The following is a 12672-nucleotide window of genomic DNA, read 5'->3' as shown; positions in this document are numbered from 1 at the left end:
TGCGATTCATGGGGTTGCAAAGAGTCGGACACGACTGAGCAACTGAATTGAACTGAACCGAATTTTTCCTTTAAAATTAACAAAGTTTTAAAAATTATAATCAATTCTGCCAGTGGAAGAACAATCTCAAATAATAGTAATGAAAAGGTGAACTAGTACAAACTCTCTGAAAAACAGTTTTGCAGAGAATTAAATATATTCACACCTGTTGACCCAGCAATTGATCTTTTAGGAATCTGTCCTGAGGAATGAGCATGAAATGTAAACAATATAAGGAAGATTATAATCTCCATCCTAGAAAAAAATCTCTACACACCATTCTTTAGGGAATTGAGGTTATTGTTTTACTTGTTTTGAAGAAAGTTAACATGAGATGTAGAATAAACTTACATTAAAACATACACTGAGAGCCATATTCAGATTTCATAGCAAGTATCTCCAAACAGGTTGTAGCTTAGTCACCCTTCTCAATCCCAAAAGGGGAAAAAAGACACAGCAAGGGGAAATGGACTGTGCACCGGCGCTGCAAACCTGTCCCGCTCCTAGAATTTTCTCTGATAGTGTCAATGTTCTAAATCTGGTAATCATGAGCCACAGGTGACTACTGAGCATTTAAAAGACAGCTTCTGTGACTGACAAACTCCTTTTAAATTTTATTTAATTTTAACAACTTAAATAGCCGCACATGGCTAGTGGCTACCATGCTGGACAACACAACTCTGGAGCACTGGTTCTCGCCTCTGAAAGCACATTAAAGCTTCCTGAGCTCACAGATACCTAGGCTCCATTTGAGACCACTAAATCAGAATCTCTGGGGCTGATACTCAGGCATCAGTATTTTTAAAATTTGCCTGAATCATATTAATTGAAATCTCTAAGCCTCAGTTTCCTCATCTGTAAATAAGGAAAACATAGCACCTCCTTCAACACTCACCTTCTTTCTTGAGCACTGAGTGCTTAAGATAAATGTGTTAAATAAGATAATATGTATAAAGCTCTGGCAAAAAAGTTATATGTAGTCATAAAGGTTAGCTGCTATTATTATTATTCCAGAATAATTATGCTTATGAGTTGGGGGAAGTCAGAGTTTGGGAAAAAAAAAAAAAAAGCATGCTCTTAATGGTGTATCCAGCAATGTTTAATGAATATTCATCAATGATGAAGATAATATCTCAAAGTTGGCTAGCCTGGGGGAAACCATTTGGACAATGAAAGCTATTATGGACAAAGTTTTCCAAGGGAAATTATCTCATTGTAAAAAGCTCTATAAAATGCTAAACAGAGGCCTAATTCTGGGAACTTGTGAAGGGCAACTCTTACAATTAAATGTGCAGGACGGAGAAGTTACACTTTTCACCCCTCACCACCTCCCAGTAGGTGGTGCACAAGAAAGAATTACAGCCACTACGGACTCAGAACACACAGAGCATTCTAAGTACCACTGCAGGGTTAACTCTCAACATAGGGAGTGCAGTCTTTCCTTCAGTGCTTAAGAAAGTCCCTGAATCGGGCTTCCCAGGTAGCTCAGCTGGTAAAGAATCCACCTGCAGTGCAGGAAATCCTGGTGCAATTCCTGGATTGGGAAGACTCCTGGAGAAGGGCTAGGCTACCCACTCCAGTATTCTTGGGCTTCCCTGGCATCTCATCTGGTAAAGAATCCATCCATAATGCAGGAGACCTGGGTTTGATTCCTGTCAGCGGTCAATGCAAAGAAATGGAGGAAAACAACAGAATGGGAAAGACTAGAGATCTCTTCAAGAAAATTAGAGATACCAAGGGAACATTTCATGCAAAGATGGGCTCGATAAAGGACAGAAATGGTATAGACCTAACAGAAGAAGAAGATATAAAGAAGAGGTGGCAAGAATACACAGAACTGTACAAAAAAGATATTCACAACCAAGATAATCACGATGGTGTGATCACTCACACTCACCTAGAGCCAGATATCCTGGAATGTGAAGTCAAGTGGGCCTTAGGAAGCATCACCATGAACAAAGTTAGTGGAGGTGATGAAATTCCAGTTGAGCTATTTCAAATCCTGAAAGATGATGCTGTGAAAGTGCTACACTCAAAATGCCAGCAAATTCGGAAAACTCAGCAGTGGCCACAGGACTGGAAAAGGTCAGTTTTCATTTCAATCCCAAAGAAAGGCAATGCCAAAGAATGCTCAAACTATCGCACAGTTGCAGTCATCTCACACACTAGTAAAGTAATGCTCAAAATTCTCCAAGCCAGGCTTCAGTAATACGTGAACCGTGAACTCCCTGATGTTCAAGCTGGTTTTAGAAAAGGCAGAGGAGCCAGAGATCAAATTGCCAATATCTGCTGGATCATCTAAAAAGCAAGAGAATTCCAGAAAAACATCTATTTCTGCTTTATTGACTATGCCAAAGCCTTTGACTGTGTGGATCACAACAAACTGGAAAATTCTGAAAGAGATGGGAATACCAGACCACCTGACCTGCCTCTTGAGAAACCTGTATGCAGGTCAGGAAGCAACAGTTAGAACTGGACATGGAACAACAGACTGGTTCCAAATAGGAAAAGGAGTATGTCAAGGCTGTATATTGTCACCCTGCTTATTTAACTTCTATGCAGAGAACATCATGAGAAATGCTGGGCTGGATGAAGCACAAGCTGGAATCAAGATTGCCGGGAGAAATATCAATAACCTCAGATATGCAGATGACACCACCCTTATGGCAGAAAGTAAAGAACTAAAGAGCCTCTTGATGAAAGTGAAAGAGGAGAGTGAAAAAGTTGGCTTAAAGCTCAACATTCAGAAAACTAGGATCATGGCATCCAGTCCCATCACTTCATGGCAAATAGATGGGGAAACAGTGGAAACAGTGACTGACTTTTTTGGGGGGGCTCCAAAATCACTGCAGATGGTGACTGCAGCCATGAAATTAAAAGATGCTCCTCCTTGGAAGGAAAGTTACGACCAACCTAGACAGGATATTAAAAAGCAGAGACATTACTTTGTCAACAAAGGCCCGTCTAGTCAAGGCTATGGTTTTTCCAGTAGTCATGTATGGATGTGAGAGTTGGACTATAAAGAAAGCTGAGCACAGAAGAATTGATGCTTTTGAACTGTGGTGTTGGAGAAGACTCTTGAGAGTCCCTTGGACTGCAAGGAGATCCAACCAGTCCATCCTAAAGGGATCAGTCCTGGGTGTTCACTGGAAGGACAGATGCTGAAGCTGAAACTCCAATACTTTGGCCAACTGATGTGAACAGCTGACTCATTTGAAAAGACCCTGATGCTGGGAAAGATTGAAGGTGGGAGGAGAAGGGGATGACAGAGAATGAGATGGTTGAATGGCATCACCAACTCTATGGACATGGGTTTGGGTAGACTCTGGCAGTTGGTGATGGATAGGGAGCCCTGGCGTGCTGTGGTTCATGGGATCACAAGGAGTCTGACTCGACTGAGCAACTGAACTGACTGACCCACTCCAGTATTCTGGCCTGGAGAATTCCATGCAAAGTATAGTCCATGGGCTTGCAAAGAGTCGGACACAACTGAGCAACTCAGATAGGGTGTGCAATCTTTCCTTCAATGTTTTAGAAAGTCCCTGATTCATCCTCCTATTGTTAAAAATGTATCAGAAAAAACTATAGAAACTCATAATCCTAATACATCAGTGGTCTGACATTAACAGAGCACTTTTGCTCACCACTAACTCTTATGATCAGCCTCATCATCAAGATTTTAACCTTTAAATCTCTGAAAGGTAGCAAATTTCATTTCTTAGGGCAGGAAAATTCAGGGCAAAGATGCTTTCAAGAATGTAGTAAGTGATGGTGAAAGGACAAAGTAGCTCTCAACGACTAATATGGAACAACTAAAAAACAAATGTTATTACAGCATCAGCATGAATGTAATAGTTGAAATAAGTAGAGTTTGTAAAAGGTCCTGAGTCTATTGGCATTTCTTTCACGAACCATGTTTTCTGTTCTCCACACCAGTAGAAAACTAAGCTCCTTATTATAGAGGGAGCCATATAGGGATTAGACTATTTGCGCCTTTCTCCATTTGCTGAAGTAGGTATTTGCTTTAATCACAAAGTTTAAAAAGCTGTTTCTGAAAAGTAATTTGGGAAATACATGAATTGGCAACTTATGAGTTGAAAATAAAAAGAGTGCTTCTCTTGGTTTATTTCACCTTAAATCTGAAAGCACCCCATTTGAAACAGGCTTATTTTTTTATTTCAAAGCTGACTGTGAAAAGCAAGGCTCCTAGACATCACTGAGAAAGGGAGAACAGGCTCTTTCACATCTTTTGCCAAATTAACCTAACATTTCTTAAGATATGTCATAGATAGCCTATTTATAAATTACTAATATTTGTGAGAAATTCCTATGGGAATAAAATAAAATGGAATAAAATCTTCACAGAATAATAGCCTAAAATGATTGTTTATATTCAACAGATTTAAAGTAAGTAGCAGGGAAGAACCAACCCTGGGGACACCACATGAGCTCGGGATCCCATTGCATTCCCCCTTCTAAGCGAATTCAGTCTACTAGTTACTCCTCTCTGCTGTAGACTGCCATCTTTTCTTTTCCACTAAATATCCTGTAAGCGTTCAAACATACTACAGTCTCTACCGTCTTAAAACATAATACCCCCACAATGCCACTTCCCCATCCAGCTGCTGCCTCTCTTATGCAAGCACATGTTGCTATAATTTTTCAATTCTCACATGAGATTTCACCCAGCATAATCAAGATTTTACCTCAATCACCCAGCACAAACTACACACAGTAACTTCCATGCAGCCATACCCAATGGGCTCCATTTCTAACCACCTACTAAAAGTCGCTCTTTTTTATGAAACCCCCTTGGCTCTTGGCTGCTATAACATCTCACGTGGTTTCCCTCTTCTCTCCCCATACTCCTTCTTTTTCCTTCAGATGTTCCACACAACCTTTGTATATTTATGTCCAGATCTAATTCCTAAACCTCCTCCCTTTTTTTGGCCCTTTACTTGTGTGAGATGAGTGCAACGGTACAATAGTTCGAGCATTCTTTGTCATTGTCTTTCTTTGGAATTAGAAAGAAAATTGACCTTTTCCAGTCCTGTGGCCACTGCTGAGTTGTCCAAATTTGCTGGCATATTGAGTGCCCCACCTTCACAGCATTATCTTTTAGGATTTGAAATAGCTCAACTGGAATTCTATCACCTCCTCTAGCTTTGTTCGTAGTGATGCTTCCTAAGGCCCGCATGACTTCGCATTCCAGGATATCTGGTTCTAGGTGAGTGATCACACCATCGTGATTATCAGGGTCGTGAAGATCTTTCTCGCACAGTTCTTCTGTGTATTCTTGCCACCTCTTCTTAATATCTTTTGCTTCTGTTAGGTCTATGCCATTTCTGTCCTTTATTGTGCCCATCTTTGCATGAAATGTTCCCTTGGTAGCTCTAATTTTCTTGAATAGATCTCTAGTCTTTCCCATTCTGTTGTTTTCCTCTATTTCTTTGCATTGATCACTGAGGAAGGCTTTCTTATCTCTCCTTGCTATTCTTTGGAAATCTGCATTCAAATGGGTATATCTTTCCTTTTCTCCTTTGCCTTTTGCTTCTCTTCTTTTCACAGCTATTTGTAAGATCTCCTCAGAGAACCACTTGGCCTTTTTGCATTTCGTTTTCTTGAGGATGGTCTTGATCCCTGCCTCCTGTACAATGTCATGAACCTCCATCCATAGTTCTTCAGGCACTCTGTCTATCAGATCTAATCCCTTGAATCTATTTGTCACTTCCACTGTATAATCATAGGGATTTTATTTAGGTCATACCTGAATGGTCTAGTGGTTTTCGCTACTTTCTTCAATTTAAGTCTGAATTTGGCGATAAGGAGTTCATGATCTGAGTCACAGTCAGCTCCCAGTCTTGTTTTTGCTCTACGGCTGCAAAGAATATAATCAATCTGATTTTGGTATTAACCATCTGCTGATGTCCATGTGTAGAGTCTTCTCTTGTGTCTTCTCTTGGGCTTCCCTGATAGCCCAGTTGGTAAAGAATCTGCCCACACTGCAGGAGACCTGGGTTCAATCCCTGGATTGGGAAGATACCCTGGAGAAGGGAAAGGCTATCCACTCCAGTATTCTGGCCTGGAGAATTCCATGGACTCACAAGAGACTGACCCAGACTTGCCCGTGAGTATCCAGGAGTCTCTGGCAGAAGTGTGGGTCAGCTGCAGCCTGCTGCAGGGCTGGGGGCACTGAGTGCAGCAGTGCATGCGTGGGACCTTTTGAAGGAGGTCGCCATTATCTTTGTTACCTCCACCATAGCTGGGCCTCAGGCCAAATAACAGGGAGGGAACACAGCCCCGCCCATCGACAGAAAATTGGATTAAAGATTTACTGAGTATGGCTCTGCCCATCAGAACAAGACCCAGTTTCCACCTCAGTCAGTCTCTCCCATCAGGAACCTTACATAAGCCTCTTATCCTTCTCCATCAGAGGGCAGACAGACTGAAAACCACAATCACAGAAAACTAACCAATCTGATCACATGGACCATAGCCTTGTCTAAGTCAAAGAAACTATGAGCTACCCAAGGGCTACCTAAGATGGAGGGGTCATGGTGGAGAGTTCTGATAAAACGTGGTCCACTGGAGAAGGGAATGGCAAACCATTTCAATATTCTTGCCTTGAGAACCCCATGAACAGTATAAAAAGGCAAAAGATAGGACACTGAAAGATGAACTCCTCAGGTCAGTAGGTGCCCAATATGCTACTGGAGATCAGTGAAGAAATAACTCCAGAAAGAAGGAGAGACAGAGCCAAAGCAAAAACAACACCCAGTTGTGGATGTGCCTGGTGATGTAAGTAAAGTCCGAAGCTGTAAAGAGCAATATTGCATAGGAACCTGGAATGTTAGGTCCATGAATCAAGGCAAATTGGAAGTGGTCAAACAGGAGATGGCAGAGTGAACATCAACATTTTAGGAATCAGTGAACTAAAATGGACTAGAATGGGTGAATTTAACTCAGATGACCATTATACCTACTACTGTGGGTAAGAATCCCTCAGAAGAAATTGAGTAGCCATCACAGTCAACAAAAGAGTCTGAAATGCAGTACTTGGATGCAATCTCAAAAATGACAGAATGATCTCTGCCATTTCCAAGGCAAACCATTCAATATCACAGTAATCCAAGTCTATTCCCCAACCAGTAATGCTGAAGAAACTGAAGCTGAATGGTTCTATGAAGACCTACAAGACCTTCTAGAACTAACACCCAAGAAAAATGTCCTTTTCATTATAGGAGACTGGAATGCAAAAGTAGGAAGTCAAGATATACCTGGAATAACAGGCAAATTTGGCCTTGGAGTACAGAATGAAGCAGGGCAAAGGCTAATGGAGCTTTGCCAAGAGAATGCGCTGGTCATAGCAAACATCCTCTTCCAACAAAACAAGAGAAGCCACCCTCACCTCTTGCTAAAATCCTCCCAGGGTCTGTGAGGCCCTACATGACCTGGCCCCTGCCTACCTCTTCAGACCTCTCTACCAATACTTTTCCTACTGCTCACTCTACTTCAACTAGTCACCCTGTTCTTAGCTCACATACATCCTCAAGTATCAAGGGAAATATTATTTCCTGCCCTAAGTTCCCCAAGACCAGTTTATAGAGGGACTTGTGGGCTTGAAGGAGACCCAAAATGGAGAGAAAATTATGGACTGCATTTTGAAAGAGTGAGGTGGAAAAGGAAGCAATTTTCAGGACTAAGAATGCATTGGCTGAAGTAGAACATACTTGTATATACTTGAACATACTATAACAGTATCTTCTATTAAACCTCCACTATATGCTCTCATGGCTTCCTATAATTCTCATTCATAAAATGTACCATGATTGTATTCAAATACTCTGTGTGCACTTACTTAACGTCCAACATCCGTACTAAGTAGTAACTTTCTATTAATGCTCCGTAAGTGACAGATCAATGAATACCACGTAATATAGCTTTAAATGAATGTAATTTCAGTCCAAGCACTACTTAACTCTCATAGTAACGGTCCACTCAAGTTGGACTATTAAATATGGCTATTAGATTTAGCTATTAGAGTTGATTACTCAGATGATTATTAAAGTTAATGAGCAGTTTTTCATGAGATTCATTGACTGTAATCATACTCCTCTCCTCTCATTTTCAGGCATTATTTTCCCCCCTCCCTATTTTTTCTATCTATAATAAACAGGTCTTAAGAGATGGAATACTCTACACTCATAACTTGTATGTGAAGATTTGATTGTCAGCTCAGTAGGTTATAGCATGGCTATGAAAGTAGCGAATCACATGGGTTTAGAACTTCAGCATCAGTAAGCCAGACACAAAAAGCATCCCTCTCATTGTATATCATTTCTCTACAATGAAGCAGGTGAGAAAATGTAGCTTGATTAAATATGAACCCATCCCCTCTACTAGAGAAATAATACAAAGAAAAACTTTTAGAACAATAGCTAGACTGTGCCTTCTTTTATACAGACAGCAAATGTATAAAATTACAGTGGAGAAGTTAATTTGGTATGTAAATATCCACATGATCACTTATGTTCAGGATCCACATAACTGAACAATGGCTAAATATATGGAACTCAAGTAAAATTAAATAAATTGACAAGTACAACCCGCTTCTACCTGTATGGTTGGTAAAAACACATAAAGTCAGGTGTTCAGATAATTCCTCTTGGTCTTGAAGATGACTATATCCAAAGTTGACAAGTCTAAGAACATAAAGGATAAGAATTTACAAATAAGTTCCCTCATAAAAGATGTGAGTAACAACTATAATTTATCCACGTCTCTGAGAAATTTAAGTAGATAATATGTCCTTTTGTTAAAATAAATAAGTAAAGCAATAATTTGTCAATCCTTGGTCCAGGAAGATGGCATACGCTGCAGAGAGCAACTAAGTCCACGTGCCACAAACACTGAGCTTGTGGTCTAGAGCCCAGCAACCGCGGCTACTGAGCCCTCGGGCCACAGCTGCTGAAGCCTTCGTGCCCCAGAGTCTGCGCTCCGCAGGAGAAGCCACCATGAGAAGCTACGGGAGAGCAGTCCCCTCTTGCCACAGCTAGAGAAACGCCCACACAGCAATGAAGACCCAACACAGCCAAAAATAAACAAATAAAATTATTTTTTAAAAACAGTAATTTTTAAAAATAGATGGTACATAAATGGCAATAGGGAGAAGGATACACAATATTTCAACTTTTGTCTAATTTTAAAATAATGTTGATGCTACATTTCAAAATAAACAGAACTGAATGTTCATATATGATAAAAATAAGGCTAGTGAAATGTAGCATTTTGCAATTATCATTAATTCAGGAAGACTTTCATTTCTTCTGTGCACTTATGACTTTGAGTCTATTTTTTCAAAAGTATCTCCTGTTTTTACTAAATGTAAAATAGTCTGGGGGGGTGGGAATCTTGCCTTTTGTATAAAAATGAAAACAGGCGGGGCGGGGTGGGGGCGGGGAGAAGCAATAGACTCAGCTGAGCTATAAGTGGATTGACCTGAGACATCCTCTTTGATGGCAACAAGAAAAGGGTTCTGATGCTTCATTCTAAACATAGAGCTCTCTGACTCTGACTCTGACTCTGAATCTTTTTATTGAATTACAGAGCACTTCCACATATCAAAAAAAAAAAAATGAAGATGCCCTATAGAAATAAATGGCTAAGAAAATCAATATGATTGCCTTTACATGGAAAAACCCTGTGTCCATACTTGATAACATTGTTTATATTCCCTATAGAAAACAGAAACAGAAAAGATGGCAAACACTCCCTCACATAAACAGAACATCAAATTATCCTTTTAGCAGTATATCACAGATTATGTTTAAATATAATCATTCTGTCCAGAAGTGTCTATAAAAAATAATAATAATTTAGGAGTAACCTACTTGAATCCTGAGTCACTTAATGATATATCCAAGGGTGCTTCAAACTGTCAAAAAATCAGGTGATAACAAAGCAAAAGATGACGTTAGTTAAGTGATGATAGTTCTGGAAACCAGAGCAAACCTGACGACACTATGCTTACACAATGATGAAGAGCTCCTTTAACTAGCATTATCTTCAGAGGTTATTTCACACATCTACAGAGAGAAAGTCCACTGGGAATATTCTGGAGTCTACATAAATCACAAGCTTGATGTATATTCATCAATCATAAATATACATCAAGATTTTGCTTCAGATTTGACTACCGTAGACGGGTTGTGTAATAAGTCGATTGGAAGGAGTAGGCTTTTATAGGACACAGATGATTGTGTAGGGAATGGTATCTTTAGAAAGAGAATGAGTGTGAGTCCAAAAAAAGGGGGGGCAGGAGGAGTAAATGAAATTCTTATAATGGTATGATGTCAATCTGCATTAGACAGCAATATTAATCCTAGCCAGGAAGAATAATGTTCTGTCCATCACAGATAAAGATACTTATGACTCCTCACTACAATGATACTTCTCACCACACTCCAAATACTTTTCTAGGAGTGATTCTAGATTTTTACTAATTAAACTATATCCTCTCATCGACTTTAGACTCAATCCACCATCCTCACACATCCTTTTGGATCAAATGACATGTAATCACGTACTACTGACCACACCTACCACATACTGCTGCTGCTGCTGCTGCTAGGTCACTTCAGTTGTGTCTGACTCTGTGCGACCCCATAGACGGCAGCCCACCAGGCTCTCCCATCCCTGGGATTCTCCAGGCAAGAACACTGGAGTGGGTTGCCACATACTACCTCCTACTCAATTCTACGTCATACAAACCCTCACTCTTAACCATGTTTCTTTATTGTGAAGCATTCAGTTAGTAGAAATTCCCTGTCTGTGCTTTTCTTATCACCTATATTAATTGCATTTACTATAAAGCTGAAGCTTTGAGCTGACAGGAACTATTTTACTTGCTCATACAAGCTATTCATACATGATCAATAATGCTAAAATGCTCTTTATGATAACTTTCATTAAAAAGGAGTAATGGCTTAGTATAAGGGCTTCCCTCGTGGCTCAGCTGGTAAAGAATCCACCTGCAATGTGGGAGAGCTGGGTTCGATCCCTGGGATGGGAAGATCCCCTGGAGGTCTTCCAGGGAAAGGCTACCCACTCCAGTATTCTGGCCTGGAGAATTCCATGGACTCTGTAGTCCACGGGGTCATAGAGTCGGGCACGACTGAGCGACTTTCACACAAATCACAAAATGGGTATAAAATTTCATCATATAGTCCAGTCATTTTCTGGACTTACCATTAAGTTAAAGTGCTCATCAGCATAAAACTGGATGCATTTTAAGACACTCCTTGATTTCTAAAAGAGAAAACAGAGTAAGTGACAAATTAAGGAAAAAAAAAAACACTAAAGAGAGAGAGAGAAAAGGAAGCAACAAAAAAGCAAACAGTAATGAAAATCTTCATTATTTGTAATAAACTTTGACTGCTCTCATCAATGAAAATGAAGTAATTAATAAATTATAATAATGATAACATCAAAATTAAAACACTCCCATAAAAAAGAGAGCCAGTGGATTAGTTTTTACCTTCAGATCAATATAGTATAATCTCTGCTCTGACATATCCCACTGAGCCCAAACAAAATCTTCGGCTATTCTCTCTCTTGGGAGATGGCCAGAATTTTTAATTACCTAAGGAGGCAAAGAGATTTTAGAAATAAATAACTGTTTTAAAGGAGAACATATCTGGGTTTCATAATTATTTTGAATATTCTATCTTTATAATACCTGTAAATATTTCCACAGTTAATTTTTAGTTGCCCCTACCTCCAACACATACACATGGAAGCTCTTTCCAAAAAAAGATTTAAGGTATCATTTCATTACTTGCTCTTTACAACACTCTGCAATAAACTATTTTATTCTTGTTCTTAGTTAGACAGACAGGCTGGGGCTGTTGAAGGCAAGGCTACACTTATCACAAATCAACAGCTAGGCAAATAGAAGACTCAAAGCTTCCTGTTTTGGACATAACACACTCAAGTATCTGCAGTCTAGATGGCTTTACTACCAAAGGTCAACTGTGAGGACAAGGGAAAACTCAAGCCTAGGAGAGGGGAGTACTGGGCAACAATCCTAGATCTGCCATAAACACTTCATGTGGCTTTGGTCATAGTTCTTACCTGTCCATCTTCTGCAATGAGTCTGATGATACTGCCCATTGCTCAGCAATACTTAATTATTCATCCTTCAAGATCCAGGTGAGGCATTGCCTCCTGTACAAAACCCAGTTTCACCTCCCCATATGAAGGCAAAGCTCCCCATCTCCGTATTTCTGTCACTTTGGCGTGCTTCTATCACATTTATACTTTAATTAATGCTATAAGTCTATCCCAATGATTAGGCACTCTTCTACAGCACCTTTATATTTTCAATGACTTGACTGTTTCTAGTATGTAGTAGTGCTCAAGAAATACCTGTCAAATAAAGGGAAAGGAAATTGTACACAAGGGTAAATGGAAAGAAATGCTAAATGTAGTACAAGGAATTCAGAGTTCATTTTCCTCAAAATGCTCAACAAGCAAAAGCTATCTATACTGGGACAGGTAAGTAAAGAATGAAGACAGGTTGGTATAGGAGAATGAGGAAAAAAAGGGATGGACCTTTCTTTGATGGTCTGATGT

General features: G+C 39.8%; 1 protein-coding gene across 3 annotated transcripts in view; it reads right to left on the bottom strand.

The window, feature by feature from the left end:
• Positions 1-12672, bottom strand: part of GSAP (gamma-secretase activating protein) — an 89138-nt gene that overhangs the window by 50494 nt on the left and 25972 nt on the right. For all 3 annotated transcript variants that reach the window (XM_042249168.1, XM_027968572.2, XM_042249169.2), the window contains exons 9-12: positions 11576-11680; positions 11287-11346; positions 9930-9973; positions 8656-8741 (exon numbers count right to left, since the gene is read on the bottom strand). In XM_042249168.1, coding sequence (XP_042105102.1) covers positions 8656-8741; positions 9930-9973; positions 11287-11346; positions 11576-11680 — 295 coding nt within the window. The remainder of the gene's footprint in view (positions 1-8655; positions 8742-9929; positions 9974-11286; positions 11347-11575; positions 11681-12672) is intronic.

Source organism: Ovis aries, chromosome 4 (assembly GCF_016772045.2).
Source record: "Ovis aries strain OAR_USU_Benz2616 breed Rambouillet chromosome 4, ARS-UI_Ramb_v3.0, whole genome shotgun sequence".
NCBI classification, from domain to species: Eukaryota; Metazoa; Chordata; class Mammalia; order Artiodactyla; family Bovidae; genus Ovis; species Ovis aries.
This window is presented reverse-complemented; position numbering and strand designations above follow the sequence as displayed.